The sequence below is a fragment of the Tupaia chinensis genome, unplaced genomic scaffold (genome assembly GCF_000334495.1).
Source record: "Tupaia chinensis unplaced genomic scaffold, TupChi_1.0 Scaffold000647_1, whole genome shotgun sequence".
NCBI lineage: Eukaryota > Metazoa > Chordata > Mammalia > Scandentia > Tupaiidae > Tupaia > Tupaia belangeri.
In genome coordinates, this window is record NW_006160168.1 from 1,276,786 (window position 1) to 1,301,458 (window position 24,673).

At 41.3% G+C, this 24,673-nt stretch overlaps 1 protein-coding gene across 1 annotated transcript in view; it reads right to left on the minus strand.

Moving 5' to 3' along the window:
- The window catches only part of TMEM236 (transmembrane protein 236), a 44,824-nt gene extending 37,913 nt beyond the window's left edge, over positions 1–6,911 (minus strand). The window contains exon 1 of the mRNA XM_006159740.2: positions 6,442–6,911. Coding sequence (XP_006159802.1) covers positions 6,442–6,698 — 257 coding nt within the window. The 5' untranslated portion in view covers positions 6,699–6,911. The remainder of the gene's footprint in view (positions 1–6,441) is intronic.
- Positions 6,912–24,673: the final 17,762 nt, after the last annotated feature.

The following is a 24,673-nucleotide window of genomic DNA, read 5'->3' on the forward strand; positions in this document are numbered from 1 at the left end:
TTTTTTTTTTTTTTGGAAAGGTTTTTGCTATAGGGCGTGTGTGCTCGGCAGCCAGACAGAGAGAGACAGAGAGACAGAAAGTAAGAAATCACCCCCCAGGGGGGATGGTCACGCCACAATCCCTTCTCTTCCATTCTCCTCTCAGGATCTTGGGCACGCACGCACACGCGCCCGGCGTGAGTTTTAAGCCGCCAGGTCCAGGATGCAAACCACTGTCGACTACGTGTCCAGCGACATAGCCATTATGCTAACTGCTGGTCCCGACCCATCACTGAATTTTGAAAGCAAGTAACTCGGGCTTCAAAGGCTCAAAGATGAGGAAGATTTTTGCCCTGGGATGAATCACATTCCAAGTCTCATCCATAACTGATCTGAATGCTCTTGATGGTGAATTTGAGGACTTTGGGTTGATGCTAGGATGATTACGACTTTGGAGACACAGGACTGAGTGAATCTATTCTGTTTGTGGGAAGAACAAGAGTTTTAGGGGCCAGAAGGTAAAATGCTATCCTCTGAGGTTGAATGGTGTTCTGCACATGTTTAACCCCCAACCTCCAGAATAGAGCCTTATTTGAAAATAGGCCTTCTATAGAGCTGATCAAGTTAAAAGGGATAATCACTTAGACCCTAATCCAGTATGATTAGAATTTGTTCAAAAAGAGACAATTTGGGGGCCAGCCAGTGGCTGGTGGGTGTCCCATATGGCCAAGTCCCATATTCTAGTCGTGGACTCAGTGGCTTAAAAAACACAATGGGCACGTGTGTGTATGTGCACCAAAAATCCTGAAAATTGGAAGAAATGAAGGAGAAGGGATTGCAGCATGACCATTCCCCATAAGGAGTACTTTTTTACACACACTCTCTCTCTCTTTCTCTCTCTCTCCCTCTAGTGAACACATGCGCCTTCTGGCAAAAAGTTTTTTATTTTTTATTTTTTTTAATTTTTAAAATTTTTTAAGGGACAATTTTGAAACCTATATAAACAAATGGAAGACAATGTATGGACACGACACAGGGAGAATGCCATGAAGATGGAGGCAAGAGATCCAGGTGCTTATGTCCATAAGCAAGGGATGCCAGAGATGGCCAGCAAGGCACAAGAAACCAGGAGAGCCACCAGACAGATTCTCCCTTCCAGCTCTCACAAGGAACTGACCTTGCCAGCACTATGAGCTCAGGGCATCTGAGATCCCTGACTACATTAGGTATTGCTTCCTTCCTCAGGAAGTTTGCAATCTACTGTGGAGACTACACTCTCATATGTGAAAAAATTAGAAAGTAATATAGAACACTATACAATAAATCACTGCATCTTATATGACCCATCACAGGTCCTTTAGATCAGCCCTGAGAAGAGTTCTCAACACAAGGCTGATTCATCTTTTCTGCCCCTCTGCCCTACCCTATCTCCATAATCCCTTGCTACTGACTTCAGCTATTGGCACAATATCATTGACTTCAATTGCAATGTGTGATAACAGAGTATGCTTGACTACAACTCCTGGAAAAACTTGCTCTTGGCGTAGGATTTTCCCATTCTTTTTTTTTTTTTTTGGAGAGGTTTTTTCGCTATAGGGCACGTGCGCTCGCCAGACAGAGAGAGAGACACATAGAGACAGAAAGTGAGAAATCACCCCCCAGGTGGGATGGTCATACCGTAATCCCTTCTCCTCTCGGAATCTTGGGCACGCACGCACACTCGCCTGGCGTGAGTTTTAAGCCACCGGGTCCAGGATGCAAACCGCAATTGACTACGTGGGAGTCCAGCAACATAGCCACTACGCTAACTGCTGGTTCCCGAGGATTTCCTCATTCTGTGCTTAGACAATTTCCAGGAACTTTAAAGCATGTAATCAAGCATGTAGCTCAGAGTGTTGAGGTCTTCAAACTTGGCAACCACCCAGGATTCCTGACATGTCATGGAATGAAATACACTTGGAAGGATTCAGAAGAACTCCTGAAATACAGCTCTGGGTCACAAGATAGCCAGAGAATCCCCAGGAATCCTGAAGGCTTGTCCTGCTCCCAATGTGCCTTCTCTATGGAGATAAGTTCCTGTTTCAGGCTAGCCTTGTAGCTCAGTGGTTTCACACCCTGACTGATATTCCAGGAAAGGCTTTCTCTTGTTTATTGGAATATACAGTTTGGCATATGTGTAAATTGCTTATCCTTATTCCTCCAAAGCATCTCCCTAGTCTACTAAGAATTATGACAGGCATTCCTAAAATGAAACAATTCTAAAGGAATGAGGAAGTGTTTAACACGAGCACTGGATTAAAGTTCAGACTGTTCTGTCAATTGATGTACGTCTTAAGCTCTCTAAAATTGTTTCCTCCCTTATACAATGGGAATCGCATCCTCTTAGTCAATGTTACAGCACTAGAGTGCAGGTCAAGTGAGAAAATAAAACTTAACAGCACTGCATAAATCCAACATTCTTTTATACAAACCTTACAATATCACTCTATTGGCTCTCATTAGTCTCGGGAGATAACCTACAAGATGTTCCAAATTCAAGAAGTATCACTGATGGCATCTCTTTTTTTTTCAGTTTTACCATCACTTCTACCCATTCTCAGAGTCATTCTGAGGAGTAGATGAAATCATGTAACAACATGATTTCACCTCAGCCTGAGGTGACAATAATAATAGTCACCGAGTGTTTATTATGTGACAGGCACTATGCTAGGAACTTTTATGCATTACCTTATGCTACTTCTTAGAGCAACACTTCCAGGAGGAAACTGGCTCCTGAGATGATCAAAGTTCAAAGAGTCTAAATAACTCACACAAGGTCTCAAAGACAATGTCACAGCTGAGATTTGAACCCAGGTCTGTTTCCCCCTAGCTGTATCCCCAGGACACATCCTTCACCGATAATTCGCTCTCACCTTAAGACCAGCTTTACAGACTCAAGATGCCAATGGGGGGTGGCTGTGGTGGTGCCACGGTAAACAGCCTGCAATGCCGAGGCCATATAACACTTCCTGGGTTGTACTCAAAGGTCCTCCTCTACACACTGAGCATGCATACAACATGCCTGAATCTTGGTTGGTTGACCCTGGGGATGGATTGCAGCATGAGGATTCTGTTAGGAGTGCCTGTCTCTCTCTCTCTCTCACTTTCTCAGAAGAAATAAATCAATAATTTTTTAAAACCACCCATGTGAATCTTTAAGGAGGTTCTTCATCTCATTCACATTAAACCTGTGAACGTTAAAGATGTACACGTCACATAAACTATTTAATTATTCTTCAAAAAAATCATACTTTCAATCCCTACTTTCTATGGTAGCAATTATTTTGCATCATCTTCACTTTGCAATTAAGATATGACACCCATATATTATCACATAAACGATAATATCCAAATATGCATCTTTGGGAATTGTATGTAATATCGCAAGACACATCTTTGGGGGGAAATGTACCTTAATAACACTAAACGAGTTCTTGAAATACAATTCCAATCTGAGTTAGAAAGAATAAAGGAAAAGTTGCATGAGATGAAGGAAATAGCTTAGAATCAGACCGATCTGGTTTCACAAACCTCAGAGCCACTCCTCACTAGCTTTATCACTAGACTAAGTTAATCACATCTTTCAGTTTCTTCATCTATAAAATGAGAACATTAGCAGGTAACCTTCACTAGGTGTAGCTCCAAAGTTTGAATTTAATAACATAGAATGTGCAAAGCCCCTAGAATCATGCTCCGTAGCTGTTCCTTTACTGCTATGTCAGTATAAGACAACTAGATGGCAGGCTCATAAATGAAGCTATGAGGAAATAGTATCACAGTTTCACTGAAATGCTAGATAATCTGTCATCTATCTAAGCAATTTAATCACTCTATGGCCCGCCACACCCACAGACAGAAACTAAAGATTGGAAGAGTATTTCCCAAAAGAAATCAGTAATAGATGTAATTGTTGAGACCACCCAAGAGATGTTAGCACAGGAAGATTTCCCTGCACCACATCTACAAAATGCAATCTGATCAGACACCAGAGGTGACCAGGGTGCCACATACACTCAGGAGTAGAAATGAAAGAAAGACTCCTCTCTTCCTTAACCTCAATTGCCCTAGGAGATTGGGACTGCCTCCTTCAAAGAGGCAGTTTAGGGTAGTGGTTAGAAATACCAGTTAAGGAGTCAGACATATGCAGGGCCAGAGGCTGGCTCGTCCACTCACTAGATAACTGACTGAGAAAATGCTTTCCCACTAATCATTTGTTTCCTCTTGGGAATAATAATAATAAACTCATGAAGACTTTGGAAAGTAGATATTTCTATGCCTCTTCACACTAGGACATACATGCAATGGTATAGAATAAAACGAAATTTATATATAAAGCTCTTGACACATAATAAGTAATTTATAAAAAAGCAAGAATAGGAGCCGGCAGATGGCATGGTTGTTAGGGCACTGGATTCCCACATAGCTGACCATAGTTCGAGTTCTAGACCTGGAGGTTTGCCTTCTCACTTTCCCTTTCTGTCTCTCTCTGGTCAAATTTTTTAAAAATAACAATAATGATTATTATTTTTTTTAAAGTTTAAAAAAGCAATTATAGTTTAATAATTATAATAATAATGAATGAGCGACATGGAAAGATTTGCTCACTGAATGACATTCAGATCTAGAGTCCTAGGAATTCAAGGCAATTTGGAAAAAAAATAAAATTAAAAAAAAAAGTTTAAGAGCTCTTTTCTGGGCTGTCATTGGCCAGTTTCCCACTGGTTTACTCCTGTTGTTCTTAGGGTCTCCCACTCTCAAATTTTCCTGGCCCAGTCTTGGACAATGACAGCAAGTCCTAGGTCACTGTGAAAGGTAGAGGGCCCAGCCCTGCTCTGAGCTATTACATCGGTGACCCTGCGGCTCTAGTCAAGATTTGGAAAGTCCGTACATCCAAAAGATAAAAGACAACAACAATCTTTTTTTTTTTTCCAGAAATCTCTTAAGAGTCCTGGACCAGCAGTTGGTATAAAGGCTATGTCACTGGACTCCCATGTAGTCAACCACAGTTTGAGTCCCAGACCCAGCGGCTTAAACTCACACTGGGCATGTGTGCGTGTGTGCCCAAGATCCCAAGAGGAGAATGGAGGAGAAGGGATTGCGGCGTGGCCATCCCCCCTGGGGGGGGATTTCTCGCTTTCTGTCTCTCTGTCCCTCTCTTTCTGGCAAACATATGTACCCTATAACAACAACAACAACAAACTCTCAAAAAAAAAAAAAAAAAAAAAAAGAGGTCTTCTAGAAAGTAAAAGTCCCCTGGTAAGTTCCTGGGGCCACAGCCGGTACATGCCTGAAGAGTATATATTTGAGAACTCCACACTTCAGTTCTCCCTTTCAGCATACTCCCAGAGGTATACCAGCTATACACAGGGTCTTCAAACAGCTCATGGAAATGTATATTATGAAAAAATTATATGGAGTTGAAAACAAAATTTGTACCAAAATAAACTCATCTTTAATTCTACTTTTCATAAACTTTTTGAAGTCCCCTAATATGCTCTTGCTAATATTAAAATTCCCAGCTTCTCACTTTTCAAGACTGTTCCATGCTGTTCAACTTTAAAGGATCAGTACGAAAGAACACTTAGTTTATCAAAGAAAAGAAGTCTCAGATGAGTAAGAATCAGATCTGAAGATGTAAAGGGAAAACGATATTAGTCCAGAGATTGCATGTTCTCAATCCCTTTCTGTGCATCAGTACAGTCATTAGCCAAAGCGCTAGTAAAATCTACATTAAATCTTGATTTATCTATTTATTTAAAATATTTCTGTTTTGTTACTAAAGTTCTTTTTCCCACAAGGGTAATAAAATTTACCAACATAGTGAACTACTCAGCTGTCAGAAAAGTCATGGCATATTTTCCTATCTAAAAATGTGTAAATGTGTTTTTACATAGAAAACCCAGCAACCCAATATTATTTCTTTTTAAATCTAAGTAACCCGTTGTTTAAAATATCTCAGTTGGTTAATGATCAACGTATGCCTTAGATCTACAAAATGTAATATAAACATTTTAAAAGTCATTAGTTCCATTTTAACACAGATGTAAAATTGTATATTATAATCTTGTGATGACCATTGGTGTAGGTTAACTCTGATCCCTTCATGTGGCTTAGTGTTCAGGTGAATTAGTTCAGCAAGAACCATCTATGGTACCAGGAACTTGTGTTCATTCCCATCCTATTCACGCATGTAACTCGTTATGATCACTCAGTATAATCAACATCAGAAAAAAGTATAGACAGCACCATAACACCAATGCATGTTCAAAAGTGACTGTAACTTTCCATTACTCTCACATTACATTCACCTACCCTACGCCCACGTCCTTCCATACAGTACGCCAGGAAACAGCCCTGAACACGTCACAGAAATTCCCTGCTAAAGAAATCATTTACTTAAAAAAAAAAAATGATTTTACTTACCACCCTATAATCTTTTTGTACAGATGACGTTTCTTGTATAAGAGAATTTTTACGGGAACCCAAATCAACAGAGTGACGGAAGCCACGTAGGCAATAGAAGAGGCCACGATGAGCCAGTAATGTGTTCTCTCAGTCATTCTCCTTGCCGTGTGGTAGGCAGTGGCGAACTGCTCCATGATTACCAGGGTGGGAACGGAGAAGGCTGCGAACTGAAGCAGCTCGAAAATCACGAGCTTGATGAGCCTTCCAGAAGCCATTCTGAGGACGTGCCGGCTGCGGAGAATCCGCTGGTCCTCCTCTGACTGTGAGCCGCATATGGACACAGGGACTGAGCAGGGATCGAGGTCCTTGTACTCGGATCACTAACCACTGACTTTTATTCTTTTATTGACCCTCGCATGGTCCAATGGTCTTCTAACTTAACAACTGTTGTCTCTTAAAGAAACAGGGCTGTTGTGGAAGTGATCACTAAGTGGAGGTGCACACCCATGATCAGAGGTCCAGAGGCTTTAAATCATGCCTTGGGTAAACACAGTTTTTAAGAATATAATGTTTATTGCTAATTTTAGCACAAAAAATTATGTAAATTATGTAAAATTCAACCCTTGTTAACTAGAACTGTTGAAATAACAATCTTAAAGGGGAAGAATAAATGTAATCCAATGCCCTACTTTTAAGTCTTAAATCTTCATCTTGGAAAATACCCCTCCTTTTTCTTCAAAGTGCTTGAAAAGAGAATTTGGATTCACTTTGTCAAGTTCCTAACCAAGATTCCTCCTGATACCTAAGATACTCATTATTGTACACGAATTGTCATAGAATACAGATTAACGTTATTTTTATTTTGCTGGTCCGGAAACTAAAAGGGCAACTTTAAAAACCTTTTATCGGGATGAACACCCTAGTAGCTATTTATATCTAGTCCAAAAGCATATCAAATATTTAAAAGACAATTGTCTTCATGAATATTCTGCCTTCAAAAAATATATTTGACACCTACAATCACCATGTTACTGGGTGTTAGGGTGTGAAGATGAATGAATGGCAAAGGTTACTGTTCTGAAAATGATCTCATTTCAACAGAGGAAACAAACCTGTGAACCACAAAGAACTGAGGTCCGAAGTACAAACTAAATGCTATGGTAACACCCAGGAGAGCTTCAACTTCGGGCTGGAGGAAAAGGAGTGGAAGATAAGCACAAGTAGGATGAACAGGGAGGCTCGCCTTCGTGGAGCACTAGGGAACATACCAGCCTATAGAGTGGACAGCCCACTGAGATTGGCCTGACAAACAGGCCAGGGGTGAGCATGCCAGGCTCCTGGTAGTCTGGAGAACCGGAGGGAAATATGTGGCATGACCGACCCCTATGGAAGTTTTCTCTCCCTTTTTTTCTTGCTAACTTGTGTACACACTCTTATGAATGAAAACAATAGGTGAATGGGAGGCACTGGGGTGTTGGTGACATTTTAGCAATGACCAAGGGGAGGTGATACTAGAAAAATCGGTTGGGGTCAGAATGTAAATGTTCCATGAAGGATTGTAGGGTAGTTGCAGGCTGTGGAAAGCAATAGTTTCTGAACAGTGGAGTAGCTTGGTCATTTGGAATGGAGACTCTGTGCTGATGTGGACGAAGGACAGAGATGGTGCTACCTGGAGGCAGGGAGGCCAGCTGGGAGCCACAGAGAACCCCAGGAAGAGGTGAGAGCCTCAGCTGATACAATTAGAGCAGGGATGAGAGAAAAGAGGGCCTGTGTCAGCCTCGGCTCACATCCCTCCTAGTCTCATTTCTGCATGCAGCTTCCCTGTGTCTGCTCTCAAATCATGCTACCCGCTCCCTCTCTAGGCTTCTCTCTCCTAGGCCCTTGGTGGAGGCGGCCCTCGCTGCCCACCCTCAGAATGGACCAGGTTCTGGCACAGGGTCTGAGGAGCAATGTTTCCTCTTCCCTGCTGCTGGATGACTAGTCAGTGGTCCTTGTAGTTAGGCTACTTGAATTTGAATTTAGACTCCACTGAAGAGCAGCACAAGCCCTCTCAAGTCAAAGAGGAGACCTGGAAAGAAGTGACAAGAAGGACCAGCAGATGACATAATGGTTATGTGGCTAGATTCTCACAAAGGCGACTATTGTTCGAGTCCCAGACCCGGCAGCTTAAAACTCACACTGGGCACATGTGTGTGCATGCTCAAAATTCCAAGAGGAGAATGGAGGAGAAGGGATTGTGGCATGGTCAACTCCCCTGGGGAATGATTTCTCACTTTCTGTCTTTCTGTATCTCTGGTGAGTGCATGTGCCCTACAGCAAAAGTCTCTCTTAAGAGAAAAAAAAAAAAATGACAAGAATATGAAAGCAGGGACCAGTATGATGGTTAAGGCACTGGACTCCCACATGGCTGACTACGGTTCAAATCCCAGACCTGGTGGCTTGCTTTCTCACTTTCCCTCTCTTTCTCTCTTTCTCTGGTGAGCACGTATTTTTATAGCAAACTTAAATAATAATAATAAATTAAATAAATAATGTATTTTTTTAAAAGAGAATATGAAAGGATGGGTAGAAACCTGTAACAGCAGCAGTTCTATTGTTAACTATTTCTAAAATAGTATGATCCACGTCAATTCTCTGTATCTTCTCTGATGAACATTTCTTTCTTTCTTTTTTTTTTTTCCTTTTTTTTTTTTTTTTTTTTTTTTTTGAGAGGTTTCTGCTATAGGGTGCATGCGCGCACCAGAAAGACAGGGAGAGACAGAAAGTGAGAAATCACCCCCCACGGGGGATGACCACGCCACAATGCCTTCTCCTCCAATTCTCCTCTCGGGATCTTGGGCACGCATGCACACGTGCCTGGCGTGAGATTAAGTCACTAGGTCCAGGACTTGAGCCGTGGTCGACTACATGGGAGTCCAGCAACATAGCCATTACACTAACTGCTGGTCCCTCTGATGAATATTTCTATGTAAATAACACTAAGTACAAATTACATTTTAAGCTCCTAAGCCTCTGTTTTGAGTCAGCAGTACTATGTTGTATTTTAATTTCTTCTGCACATTTTGTGTACCAAACAAATTACAACCAGAGCATTTGAAGAGTTACTCAATAAAGATAGCCTGGCTCCAAAGAAAAGAAATGTCTCTCCCAGGTCTATAATTTTATTAATGTTTTAATCGCCAGAGGATGTGTGAACCCTCCAGAGAGAATGGAAAGAGGAGAGGATGTGGTCATTGGGTGTGGTCACACCACAATCCCTTCTTCTCTATTTACCCATCTTGTTGGGACTTCACGCATGTAAACACATGTATATGGCTTGTTTTTTAAGCAGCCAGGGCAAGGATTCAAACTTTTGTCAGCATGGGGGATCTGCCTCTGTTAATCACTAGGCTACAGGGCCAGTCTTATCATTTTACATATCGTAGAATATCCAATTTTTTATTTCCATTTATGGGAATTTAAGACTGACACCAACATTATATTTCTCTCCTTATAATTTTTTTCTCTGGCTCATAATCTCCCTTCACCTTTACCTTCAGAGGTAACACCAAGAGCATCAGCATTCATGGGACACGACCTGCTGTTCCCTGCTGCATGGAATGTGCTGATCACTGGCTGTGCTGTCTCTGAGTCGGGACGAGGCTATGTATCTGCCCCTCTGCCCACCGTGAGCTCAACTCCATGTAAAGAAATGACTGTGTTAGCATCGTTCATTGAACACTTACTGAGTGCAGACTCATAGCAGTCCCTGTTAACCTACATTTTAATTAGGGAGATGACACAAAGGCTTGGATAAGGCCTAAAAATGTTCATGGAGAGTACTGGGCAGGCTGGGAAGGGCTATCCTGCCCGCAGTCTTCCATCCTCCTTCTCCAGCCACATCTGCCTGGATGAAGGGGCACCATTGACTAGCCAGCAATCTACGCATGGCCTGGCATAATGGGGCCAATCAGATTCTTACTCTCAGGAATTTGAACTATGAGATGTGGGGAGAATTTGATAAATAGAACTAAAAAAGGCTCTGATTTCCAGTCAGAACTAGAGTAAGCTAAACTGTATGTGTTAGAACCACCTGGCATGTTGTTGATTCTCAGTAACTGCCTGATGAATGAATGAATGAACACAAGGAAATCAAAGAGTTGCTAGAGTAAGGAAGCTGATCCAGAAAGTGAAAAGACCAGAACAGCTCCACAGGGAGAAGCAAATACACCAAGATCAGTCTCTAAAGCTGCCTCCATTGTTGAACTTTCAGGTCCACATGTATCCTTACTGAAGAGGGTGTCTTATTTCTTTGTAAGAGAAAGGTTTGCAAGACAGAGTGCTTATGAGCAAGACCAAGTATCAACTGGAAACAACATGGAAAAAATACCAGACCGAGCTGGATCTGTGACAGAGCAATAATGCCACATGGCAGATTGAACCCTGGCTGCTGGCCTGGTGTATGCCAGACACCTGCAAGTGTCTAAGATCTGATAGGCTGGAAAACTGAAAGAGGGAGATTGCAGTGTGACCACACCCTATAAAGGGTTTTTCTTTCTCTCTCTCAGCTCCACATATGTGCATACACTCTATTATGAATAAAGAAAGAAATACTGGGTGATTCAGAGGAGAACACTGAAATAAAACAAGATAGAGTGAATCAGAAAAGGCTTCCAGAGGAGGTGAATTTGAGCCAGTATTGATGGTTTTCTTGACTCAAAGTAGTATCTATTTCTGCAGCAATCTTCTCTGTATAGTGCAATGATATTTCCTTGGAAAAATAGTTCTAAGAGTGTTCATGATATAGTCAGCTGGAAAGGGGGATAAGGAGGAAGGCAAGTTTGCAGGCACTATGTGTAACAATACAAATGTGGGGACCTGATGGTAGCACGGTGGTAAAATATGACCCTCTGCAAGGCAGATGCACATGGAAAGGTTGCCAGTTGGAGTCTAAGACCTCCCTGAGAATGTCATGTGCCATGATCCTGGCTGGCTGGAGCTCGGGATGGATGATAACTTCAAGATTCTGTTGGGGATGTTGAATCTCTCTCACTTCCACTCACAGAATAAGTAAACTTTGGGAAAAAAGTTTTTTAAAAGTGAACGGTACGATTCCATTTTTGTTTTAAAATATTTTAGTTGCAGATTTATAGGTAAATTTAAAAATCCAGAAAGTGATTCATCAAACTATTAGCAGTGCTGCTCCTGAGAGACAGAGTAAAGGGGTCTCTATTTTTTTTATCAATATTTCCATAATTTGAATGTTTCACAAGTGCAGAAATTAGAAAATAATTTTAGACCAATAAAAATTCATTTAAAAAGTAATTCTAGCTTAATAAAAATTTTGTACCCTAATTTTTTGTTTTTTCTTTCACTAATGTTTTCCCTTGCTTTTCTAAGTAGAAGCAAAATAAACAAATTTCACTTCCGCTTACCCTTTTCATGGTGGTACTAAAGAGCAATAAAATAGCCAAGAAACAGAAGACAGGAGAAGGCCTTAAATAACCATTTCCTGGCTAGGTATTTTGGACTGAATTTGATCGCCTTTCCTGCTCTCTTTAAGAGAATGGTAAAAAAGTGCAAAGCCCATTCTTCCACATCCACTGCAAGGGTTTTCTCCTCTGTGCAGCTTTCTCACCCTCCTTCAAGGAGAGCAGACCATTTCCTCCATGCGTCAAAGGCCTTAGCAATAACTCCAGGGTAGAGCTTACCCCCCGCTGGCCTGCTTGTCTACGCACCAGGTCCCCCACAGACCATAAGTTCCTCGATGACAGAGAAGATCTGTTTTCACCTTTGTTGTGATGATCATTTCATGGGACATAACAGGACCTTCATACCCATCTGGGGAAGGAAGGAGTGAACAAATGAAGGGAAGAGAAGCAGTGGGCAGTGGGGGGAAAGTGCAGGGCTCTGCTGACCAATTCTGCGTTTATGCCAAGAGAGCTCCTGTTTCTTAGGCTGACATTTCAGGAGAACTCACATATGCTTTGTCTCAGAAGTTGCTCAGTCCAGGGGCTTCAGTTCATTGTCTTGGTCCTCCTTACGCTCAGTCTGAGTGACGGTTATCAGATCTTCTTCCTGTCTTCTTAGGGTGCCAAGGTCAGAGAAAAAGACAAAGTCTCTGTGGATAGAGAATGGGTTAATTTCATGATGGATGTTAGAAAATGACTGCGATCCTTTCACAAAAACTTTTTAGGTGTCAATGTTACAATTTTGTTCCCAACCTTTTCCTATCTCTGTGCCTTCAAAAAGGCATATTCTGTAATGGATTTGAACCATGAAGTAAGAAAGATAGGCAGAACTGTCTGGCATTTTTCTTCTTTTAAATTTCATTTTACTTATTATCATCATAATCTTTTTTACATTACATTGAATCACCTATATCTTTACAGTGCATTACATTTCTTTCTCCAGCCCGATTACCATGCATATCAGTCAAGACAAAGACACATCTTTCTAGTCCAAGGATTAGCCTCTGATTTCAGTCTTCAGCCCTTTTAAGGTGACATTTGACTGAATTTTACGTAACAGACTGGGAAGCCAGAAACGTTTCTTCATGAGGAATGGAGCAACAAGCTAGCTTGGCAATGAAAAAAAAATGCCATTGCAACAACTCTAAATTACCAGAAAGAAACAATGCCAGACCCCTGACTTGGAGACAAAGACAAAGGGAAATGAAAGGGTTTTAAATTACCTACCCTTAAGCTGGGACCTGTTTTTCTCCAGTCTTGATTCCTTCCCTTCTAAGTCCCTGATGAATCTGTCATGCAACTGCACTGCCAGGAACTGGAAGAACATGGAAGGAGATATTTTCAAAGCACTCAAATTCCTTACTGGGATTAGTTCAATACTGACTCCAAGAACCCTGAGCCTTCATCTGTTCTTTAAATGTTGGGTTTAACAACTTCCTGGTAGGAAACAGATTTGGTTTTCTGAAGCTGAGTGCTTGGTGGAAAGACTGAATCTGGTGGTTAGAATTCACTTCCACGTAGGAGTGTTGATGCAGTGCTTTTTATTTTAGTAAGCAGAAGATATCGTTCTGTCCAGGGCAACACCTGTTCTCCACTTCCAACTGTCATTTCCTTCCTGCAGGCAGGAAGTCGAAAATTGAAAGTCTCTAAAATTGTTAGTAAGATCATTTGTAATCTCAAGGTTTGCTCATTGTTTTCAGCATAGGGTCTGTGAAACAGAATGTACGGACTGCCAGGAATGTTCTGGCATATCTGTGGTTTGTTTCCTGAGATCATATGGTGTTGATGTGCAGAAAGACAAGAACTGGTGGCAGTGAGGCTGCCCTTGAGATCAAGCTGGACCTACAGAGAGCCTAATTTACTATTATTTTACAATTTCCGAAGAGTTGCTGACCCTCGGAAGCAGGTGTCACCAAATAATTCACAAAGATTATTTCACCATCTGATATGTGCCTATTTACCAATGTTATGCTATCCGAGTTCAGACTATACTGTAGTAATATTATAGGGAAACTTAAAATTTCATCTAACTAGTGACAATTTTGTAAGAATAAAGACAATAGGACATTCGCTTTTATAACTGGTGATTCTACTTTTGAAATTTGTGCAATGTCTTTACTTTATAAAAGTAATTATGCTTCCACGAGATACGTTTTTCTATTATAACTGCACAGACCTGGGCCATCAGCCGGGGTGAAGATACTGGATTCTCACGTAGCCAACCATGGTTCGAGTCCTAGACCTGGTGGCTTGCTCTCTCACTTTTTCTTTCTCTATCTTTGGTCAAATTAAAAAATGTATAACAATACCAACAAATAAAATAAATAATTATTTTTCTAAAATAAAAATAACTTCCCAGATCTTAAAAGGAAGACTGTGAATTAAGACTGCCCATTCCATTAAATAGCCACTACAATCACTGTGAGTCTAGTACTGTGAAAAACGGGAGCTAGAAATTAGAAAGACAATATTAACAAAAGAGGAAGTCACTTTATTCTTTACAAGTCTCAAGTTTTATTTTTCAACAAACTACAACAATCTGAATTATCCTTTCATTATTAGAAAGTAACAAGATTAAGCAAACAAATAAAACTATTTAAATGCAGATTCAACTCTAATCACTGAGCATAAATTCACCCCAAAAGTTGATTTTATTTGCTGAATCTTCACTGCCAAGGACTTCAGAAATTTGCAGCCCTTCGATTTTTCCTGATTTAAGTTAAAATAGCCTGAAATCAGTTAGTAGTCCTCCATGCTCCTCCCCTTCAATAAGTGCAAATGATAATCAGTCCAGTTAATTTGGCCAATATAGACAAAATAGTTCCAATGAAATTTCCAGTGGTTGCCCGTAGGCAGTGCTCCCTACCTCCACTTGGTGGCACATATTTTGCTGTGTTCAGTTCACAAGTTTTTGAGTTGATCATTTAAAAGATACAATGGGGGGGAACCAGCAGATAGCGTAATGGCTATGTCGCTGGACTCCCACACAGTCAACTGTGGTTCTCCTCCCAGACCCGATGGCTTAGGACTCACGCTGGGCGCGTGTGCATGCATGCCCAAGATCCCGAGAGGAGAATGGAGGAGAAGGAATTGCGGCGTGGCCATCCCCCCTGGGGGGTGATTTCTCGCTTTCTGTCTCTATGTCTCTCTCTGTCTGGTGAGCGCACGCGCCCTATAGCAAAAAAAAGAAAAAAAAAAGAAATAAAAGATACAATGGGTTTGGAATCTGCTAACTAAATTAGCCTTTTAAAAAGTTTATTTCATGAGAGAGAGCAAGAGAGTAAGAGACAGGGATCTTGAGAAGGCCTTGCCATGTAGCCATCCCTGCTCCCTTTCCCCAATAACCAGCCAGGATCACAGGTGTACCCACAGGTCACGACCCACGTTCAGGTTGACCAGAGATCTGAATCTGAGCTCCCATGTGGCTTCAACCTTACCTGATAGTGCCCTACGGCCTGTACCATCCAGACTAGGCCTGTTTTTTGTTTTGTTTTTATTTAGGATTGCGCTCCCCTCCCTACAGATAATGCATCTTCTTGTACTATGTAAATCTGGTCCATTTTTAGTTCAACAAACATTTAATGAGGTAAGCCAGCACTTCTCTTCTCAAAATCCTCCAGTGTTTTCCAATCTGCTTTATAGTGAAAGCCCTAGGCTGTATCATAGTTTTCAAGGCCCTAGTCTACCTCTCCCCACCACCTTTTCCTTCGATTTAACTTCCTACTACTCTCTCCCTCTCATAGACTTCAATATTCTTCAAATATACCAAGCATAAAGGTTTCAGCCCAAACTATGTTCTAGTCCTGGCAAGCTCTCTCCCAGGTAGCTGAAAAGCCAACTGCTTTACTTCCTTTAGGTCTTTCCTTTTTTTTCCTCTCTCTCTTTTTTTATTAAGTCTTTTCTTTTTTCTTTATTAATTTTAAAATTATTATCCATACATTAAATCACTATACATTATTTAGATTGTGAAGTCTCTACCCAGCATGATATACACCTCAGTCCAGCCCAGTTGAGATTATTATACACATCCTTGTCAACAGATAAAAAACCTTATCTGTGTCCCAGAAGTATCTTACCTCTCCATTCACTCCCCAAATTTCCTTTCCTACACTCTTCCCCTCCTACACTCTCTTTCCACTTTGTCTCTAGTGTCCATTACAATTTGTAATGCTTTTATGTCCTCCAGTCTTTCAGTCTCTACCACAGAGTGTGGACAGTCGGTATATGTTAAGTGGAGACATACAATGTCTCTTTCATAGCCTGACTTGCCTCACTCAGCAACAAATCTTCCACATTCGTCCACTTTCTATCAAATTCCAGGGCCTTGTTGCTTTTTATGGCTGAATAGTATTCCATGGAGTCTTTTCTTAAATGACACTTTCTGAGGGAGAACACTTATTCAAAATTTTGACATCCTCTTCCAAGTTCCTATGGTTCCCCAGCCTTATTTTTTTTTCTTATCACTTAACTTTACCTACAGTAATATAATTTTATTTATTATGGTAGTTATCTGTTCACCCAAATGGAATGTAAGCTTTTTGAAAGCAGGATCTTTTGCCTCCCTCACTTTTTTAAGGTTTTGCCACAGGGCATGTGTGCTGGCTAGAGAGAGACAGAGAGAAAGAAAGTGAGAAATCGCCCCCTCCCAGGAGAGATGGCCACACCACAATCCTTTGTCTTCCATTCTTCTCTCAGAATTCTGGGCATGCACACACATGTGCCTGGTATGATTTTCAACCACTATTTCCAGGGCTTGAACTGTGGTCAGCCATATAAGAGGCCAGTCATTTTTGCCACTTTTGATCTCTGTTATATACTCACAAGCTAGGCTAGGGCTTGGTGCATAGTAAGATTTCAATAAATATTTGTTGAATGAGTAAGAGATCAAATAAACTCTGAAATGAATGGAGGAGACTGTGCTAGCACTGTGCTGGAAGACAAACGTGACTAAGACATGCTCTTCACCCTTCCAGTCCAGGTGGACAGAGTTATTCTTGAGTAACTTCAGTAGAAGGATACTGAGAGACCGTAAGCCCATGGCATTGTGAGCAGGGAGAGGCATTTGGTCATCCTGGAGGTTCAGGCAAAAGTTACTAAATAAAACCAAGCACATTCTCTGCACTTAAGAAATTGGGATTTAAAAAAACAGAACTATAGCAAATCCAGTTCAAAGATCAACTTGGCTTTCATGAAACATGAATCAGGGCCCATCCCAGTCTATAAAATAAAATAAAACCGCCAGTGAGCTGAGCAAAGAGGTGGACAGTACAGGCAGGAAAAGACTGAAGAAAAGTAACAAAAAGCAGATTGGTTGTTAGGGTTAAATCAGAGGGGAATTCCTTTACACACGGGTCAGGTAAAATGAGCTCCTTCTGACTGATTGCTATATATCTCCTCTATTTTTATTTCGTGTTTGAAAACTGGCCCATTTCACTGTTCAGTGTGATTATGTAGCACTTAAATAAAGACTCCATTCTAGTTTGGTCTGGTATGCTAAGGCCTATGCAGAAGCCTAGTTCAAAATGATGGTTCCCATAAATTTCATTTAATGCTAGTCTAGCTGGATGGTTTCAAAGGTCCTAATAGCAAATATGAAGTTTGCTTCAAAACACTGAAATGACTGAAGCCTGTAGCTACCCAGTTGAAAGCAATGTTAATCTCCATGCCTCTTATAGTATATAACACCGAACTAAATTCTAACTTTGTGCTGTAGTTTCATGTGATGTTTCATGTCCCTTACTGATTTACAACCTGCTTAAAAGTAATGACAGTATCTTGTTTTGGAGAGAAACCAAAGAATACTGCCAGTTTCAATAATCCACCAAGAGTACTCACAGGACTAGCATGCAGTCATACTCAAGGCTTAGATTTATTAAACCAAAAGGACTTTAAGCACAATCGGCAAAGAAGAAGGTGAAGGGGATGAATTCCCAAGGAAACCAATTGCAAGCTTCCACGGGTCATCTCCCAGGTGCTGGGGCCATGCAGTTAACACAAGCTGAGTATGAAAGAACTGCCCCTCGTGCCTAGAGCAAGGACTCAGCTGAGGAGAACTGTTTGCAAGGTCAACAGTTTTACGAGTTCTGGACCTCACCTCTGTTGTGTTGCTGTACTGGCCTGCACTCAATTTCTCTACCATGGGCCTTATTGCCGTACCCTGGTACCCCATAAAGGCACCCCCCAGCCTTACTATAACTTTTACAATAATCCTGAAGGAATGCGGATCCACTAAGGCGACAGCTGCGTACGGTGGCGGCTGCGTAAGGCAGCGACTGTGAACGGGAATTACTCCCATTAGATTCACCCCACCCTCCTGGAAAATGCTACATTCACTTCTCTTACTGGGGATTACATAGATAAGCATTAGAAAGGTTTAGGTTAAAGCCACTAAATTGGCAAAACAATCTCAGTGGCCAGGAGGGGCTCAGGGACTCCTCCGTGAGGTGCTGTCGCCCCTAAAACCATAAGCCACCCTTACTCTCAAGACAAGGGAGGATTGCCATTTCCCAAGCCACAGTCATTGTATAGAGCAGCATGCAGAGGGTCCCAAGTACACAGTAACATTTAGCTACTCACAAGACCACATTCCTTTCCTATGTAGACTCACCCTCTTAGCTGTAGACTACCCCAGAGATAACATAGGTATTCCACTTTAGTATATACTAACCTTGTCTTTACTAAAAAGTTATTAAGATTCCTGGAAGCCCTCTCATCCAAAGACCCTCCCTGGTAATCAAGATCTAAGAAGAGAATGCACCCGAAAAATAGACTTCCTCGTTCTAAGAATTATGATTGTTTATACCTAAACAAAACAGACGTCATGTTTTATGATTATTGTTCCTATACTTTAAATGCCTTACCTTTTGGAGAAAAAATCTTTCACTTATTTCCCCTCGCCCATCCTACCCCTGTAAAACTCCTTCTATAATAAATACGCATGACTCCTGGCCATCAGGGCTGCAGTCCGGAGTTTACTCTGGCTGTATAGCCGGCTGAGAACATGCTAAAGGGCATGAGGTCTTAGTCCGATTCCTATTCACCCGTGTCGACTTCCCGTGCACCCACCCCGGCTGGAGCACGGCTTCCGGCACCCAGTTGAGTCACATAGGACACATTTAATTCCAACAAGAAAGGCCCATTAGAGACTCAGTGCCTTGAGTTTCGATTGGGGGCTGATCATGTAGGCACTCTGCCTAGAATACATGGCAATTCCACACTCCCGGGAGCAGAGCAGGTGGTCTGAATGAACCACATTATGCAACCGAATCTCAGGTACAGTGAGCTGCTCTTACAGTTCTGAGAATGGTGGAAACCCTCCCAGGACCCAAGTTTCCAGATGGAGGCCAAGGGCCAATCCTGTAAACAGGCCTTTCAAAGGAGGGCAGTCTGGTCTGCTGGGTTCCCTCTGGTCTGTCCACTCACTCACTGTTCAGTCCCACAAGTGCATAAACATCTGCTGAATTCCATTTTCAACTTCATGCTATTGTTAAAACAAGACAATGGAAATTAAAGAAATTAAAATGTCATACAAACAACTATGGTTACATTTTAAAACTATTTGCATGTATATTTTAAAAACTGTCTTGCCATGTTGTTGTTGTTGTTGTTCTATTTTACTTAAGCATGAACAAACCAATTTCATGGAAACAGCTAGCTAATCGTTGTAATAAACACAGGGGCAAATGAAATGCAATGGTTTAATCATGACTATCGAGATGGTGGCCCATATATTTCTATTTTTAACATCTATTTAGGATCTAAAGAATTTAAATATCTACACAGTCTCCTCTGTAATCATAACACAATGAACCCGTATTTCAGAGCCAGTATCAGTCTGTTGATAGGTTGATTCGGATTAGTAAAGCTGTCAGTCTCAATAAGCACACATTTTGAGCAACTGGTCTCTCAATTGCTGGTAGGATCCAGGCCTGCTGGCACTACAGAATTTTTGGCAAGATCTGACAGCGTCTGAGTTGTCCCAGTGCTTCACTACCATGCTGCAAAAATGCCTTTTGCTATACTGCGGCAGGGCACAAAATCATGCTTTACAAACAAGTTGCCATGTCCTCCAGTATGGACAAAACTGACATATCCCTTGACCAGATCACACCAGTCTCCTTTATCATTTTTTTTCCCTTAAAATGCAAATGACTGCAATATATGAAATCCTGCCTAGAGCGCTTCCTTAGTAGACTATATTTTGAAGAACTCATACTGGTTTTTATGTGCCCTTGATTTTCTTTTCCTTTCCATGTTCAGGAATATAATCTATAAAATCTGTCTACCTTCAGAGTCCCAACTATTTTGGGAATAGTCGACAAGAGACTCAATTGGTTGGGGTGGGGCAAGGGTGTGGGATGCCTTGGAACCAAGATGGGGAGTTTTAAGTGGACTTCATAGGACAGGGGTTCATAAGACAGGCTATAAGTCTCTCAGCACCTGAAATTATATGTAAAACTCTGGGGAGGAGCTTTTTCCTAGAAGAGTCTACAGTTTTCTTCAACTTTCAAAGATGAGTGTGACTTCAGAACACTGGTGAAACCTTAGACCAAGTGGGTGAAGAGTCTTAGTTCAAAAGGAGGAGGTTGCACAGTGTCTATGTTACCCAGATGAGATGACCAAAGAATGACTGGGACACTTGATAAATGACAGCTTCCTAGTCCCACTCTAGAAAGACTACACCAGAATCTCCAGGACACAGGCCTTCGAATCTGTATTGTAGCAGGAATCCCTATGAAGTAATTTGGGGAATAGAAGACTTCACCATCTGTACAATTCATGCCAGATTAGGCATTTTATGACTCTGACTGAGGGGGCATATTTCCATTGATAAAGGCCAGTAAATACTCTCTACCTCTTGAGGGGTGACAGGGAAATTTTACCTTGCGCAGTTGCTTCTGAAGCCACCAGAAGATAAAGTTCTCAAGTTCTTTGCATGCCATTCTCTTTTCTGAAGATAAATCAAATTGAATCACTTTTTAAATCTTGAAACACATTATGATTCACTGTTGGGATCTCGAATAATAAACTAAGACACGAAGGTAACAGCTACAGTAAAGTATATTAGAAAATTGTCAACAATGTATATGCAGGTCCCTCCTTCAGACTCTGGAGAAATGTATCAGCTGCTGTTCCTGTGACCTGTGGACAACCAGTCTACATATTTCAAATCGAAATTCTAAAGTTAATGCTTTCTTAATGTCTTAGGAAAACAATGAAGCAGAAATTGTCCTCTAACATTAAGTTCTGTCCCAAATATCTTGTCTAAAACTTACATCATCTTCAGTTAAACATTTATATTAGATTTCTTCAAGATTCATCTCAGCAGCACCACCTACTGATAATTTAAATTTAGTACTTCACGTAAATCTTAGCAATGTAAATATTCAACTATTCAAAAGTCATGATGTATATGCAAAAATACATCATGACTTTCCTGAGGACCCAGTATTAACTAGATAACACCTAGAACATGTTTGACTTTTCATTAAATAACATGCATAATAATTACTAGAATGAAAATTTAATATATTTTTAGAATTATTTATTTTATTTATTCATTTATTTTAATTTGTCCAGAGAGAGACACACAGAGAGAGAGGAGAGAGGGAAAAGAGGGAAACTGAGAAAGCAAGCCACCAGTTCCAGGACTTGAACCATGGTCAGCCATGTGGGAGTGTCCAGCGCCTTAACCACCACGCCACCTGCTGGTCCCGAAAATTTAATATTTTTGCAGGTAGAGAATCAAACGCCTCTGGCTCTTCTTTGTCCTCAGCCCTCAATAATTCCCTTCTTGTGCATTCCACTTGGGCTCAGCCAATGAGAGAACTGGCAGGAGAGCACAGGGCAACAGAAGCTGAAGTATTTATTTTCTTTGTCCCTCTTTCCTGCCTGCTGAATCAACTACAGTTCTGTCCATCTGTCCCTCCTCCTTATGCTCAGCTCTCCCTGGACTCCATACATTGTCATTTGACACTTGTTTGCCCCTTTTGGTCTAGGGGTGGTGACAGGTGAAAGTGCCTCGAGATCCCTTGTTTGCTCCTTAGTCTTTAGCGAGTAGTTTTTTTCATGAAGCCAGTCCACTTGGACGTCTAGTCAAGCCCTGACTGACACAGAGCTTTCTGGAGACCCAGTTTACACACTGTGAAATGGAATTGATCATTCACACAATACCTATTAAGTGAATACTGCCAGAAAATATTGCTGTTGGAGCAACAGCAGATACAAAGATAAAAAAGATCCCCATTAGTATTCTCAAGAATCTCATATTAACATACATGAAGAAGATACATATATTGGGTTGTCAGAAAAGTCATGATACATTTTTGCACAGAAAAAACACATAACAACTTTTCTGATAACCTAAAATGTTAATGAAAGACCTTTTTTAAGGAAAATGACTCCACATAATTATTTTAATTTCTATATACAATTTAATTAATTTTTGATATCATATAAGTAGGACTTTAGGATAATTATGTCTACATAGTTTCTTGCAAGAGTCTGACCTGGTTTACTCTCATCAGATTAGAACCCTGCAGTTTATTTAAACAATCTTAAATAAGCCAGTTAAAAACCAGGGACTAATTATTTAACTTATATCGAATGTACATTTTTTGCATTCTAATGAGGTATTTTCATATACAAATACTTAAGTCAGAGATATCCATAGGGCACACACACACACATACGTACACACACACTCAGAATGCAAAATTCCCCATCAATGCAAAGACCCTGGAGAGAAGGGATCTGCCTTACTCTTCCCATGGCTTTTGGCAGTCGTGCCTCCCTCCCACACAGTAGACAACATGGGAGACAGCACAGTAAAGCAAAGCTGATAAAGGTATAAACTTTACTTAGGTCTGAGTTCCGGCGATGCTACTCTCTAGCCAGATGACCTTGGGCAAATCGCTAAACTCTCTGAGCCTCAGTCTCCTCACCTAAACGTAGGAAGTTTCAATGAGTTATTTGAAAAGCATGGCTCCTATCCCATAGTAAGGAAAACATGCTTGTTGAGTAAGTAAAATTAAAGTAATATTATTTTTATGTCACCTGGATCACCTAAATGTAGGAATATGCATATCACCCTAGTTTCAATGAGTTATTTGAAAAGCATGGCTCCTATCCCATAGTAAGGAAAACATGCTTGTTGAGTAAGTAAAATTAAAGTAATATTATTTTTATGTCACCTGGAAGTACTCAAGTTAGGAGGACTGTAGGACCATTATTTTATTTTATTTTATTTATTTATTTATTTTTGGAGAGGTTTTCGCTATAGGGCGCGTGCGCTCGCCAGACAGACAGAGACATAGAGACAGAAAATGAGAAATCACCCCCCAGAGGGGATGGACACACCGCAATCCCTTCTCCTCCATTCTCCTCTCGAGATCCTGGGCACGCACGCACACGTGCCCGGCATGAGTTTTAAGCCACCGGGTTCAGGACGCGAACCGCGGTCGACCACGTGGGAGTCCAGCGACATAGCCATTATGCTAACTGCTGGTTCCAGACCATTATTTTATTGATGATAAAACCAAGGCCCAGAAAAGGTGAATGCCACAAGCCACTCACGTAGAAGCAGTGGTCATTTCACAGAACCTCAGTCCTAAGAAGATCTGCTAACTCAGAATGCTTTAGAAATACATGGAGGGACCAGCAGTTAGCGTAATGGCTATGTCGCTGAACTCTCACGTAGTTGACCACGGTTCACGTCCTGGACCCGGTGGCTTAAACGCATGCCGGGCACGTGTGCATGCGTGCCCAAGATCCCGAGAGGAGAACGGAGGAGAAGGGATTGATGGGGGCGATCCCCCCTGGGGAGTGATTTCTCGCTTTCTATCTCTCTCTGTCTGGCGAGCGCGCACGCCCTATAGCAAAACAAAACAAAACAAAACAAAAAACTCTAAAGAAAAAGAAAAGAAATACATGGAGTAATTTTACCCAACAAAACAAAAATCTCTTTTTCTCCTCAGGGGATTAAAAAAAACACATGGGCATCCAAACTGATTCTGGCAAAGGCTTCATCATAGTGGATTAAATGCTCTTCCACGAGAAACAATTTCTTGACTTCATGACTACTATCCAACACGACTGTCAAGACGTATGAAAGGTCTGAGATTTCACCCTACTCACAAGCTGAGAAATTATCCTGCCACCATTCCCCGAACATGGCCCCAAGAGGACACAAGACAAATGACTATCTTACTGCATCAGCACTAACCAGAGCATTGGCATTTCCCCATGTGCAGGAAAGACAAGACAAGTCAGGTGATATTTGCACACAGTGACTTACAGAACAAAAGCAACCCTGAGCTTAGGGAACCCAAACTGTTGTCATTTTCTGAGGTTTATTTTATTCATGATCGAGAATGCGTGTGAGAAAGAGACCATGCAGGCCAAAGAATCAAACTGAATCTGGCCGAGTCACTAGTTTAACTTTGCCTTAAGGTTTCAGGAAATGATGTGTTAGGGCAGAACATGAGGAAAACACAAATTTCACATGTGTTTTTACACGGTTCTGTGCAAGAGAAATACTAAGTGAAATGTAGAAAACCACACCCAGTGCAGGAATACTCAGAACACACACGTGTGTATCCACACCTCAAACCAGAACCAGTGACCTGGGTTTGCCACACGCGGAGACGTAGGCATGCAGCTCCCAGGCGAGCACACACCCTGATTCCAGCTGACCCTCTCCTTCCACAGCTCCAAGTAACTCAGGGCAGCAAGTCCCCATGTCCACTTCTTTTTTTTTTTTTTTTTTTTTTTTTTTTTTTTTTTTTTTATCTTTTGTTCGC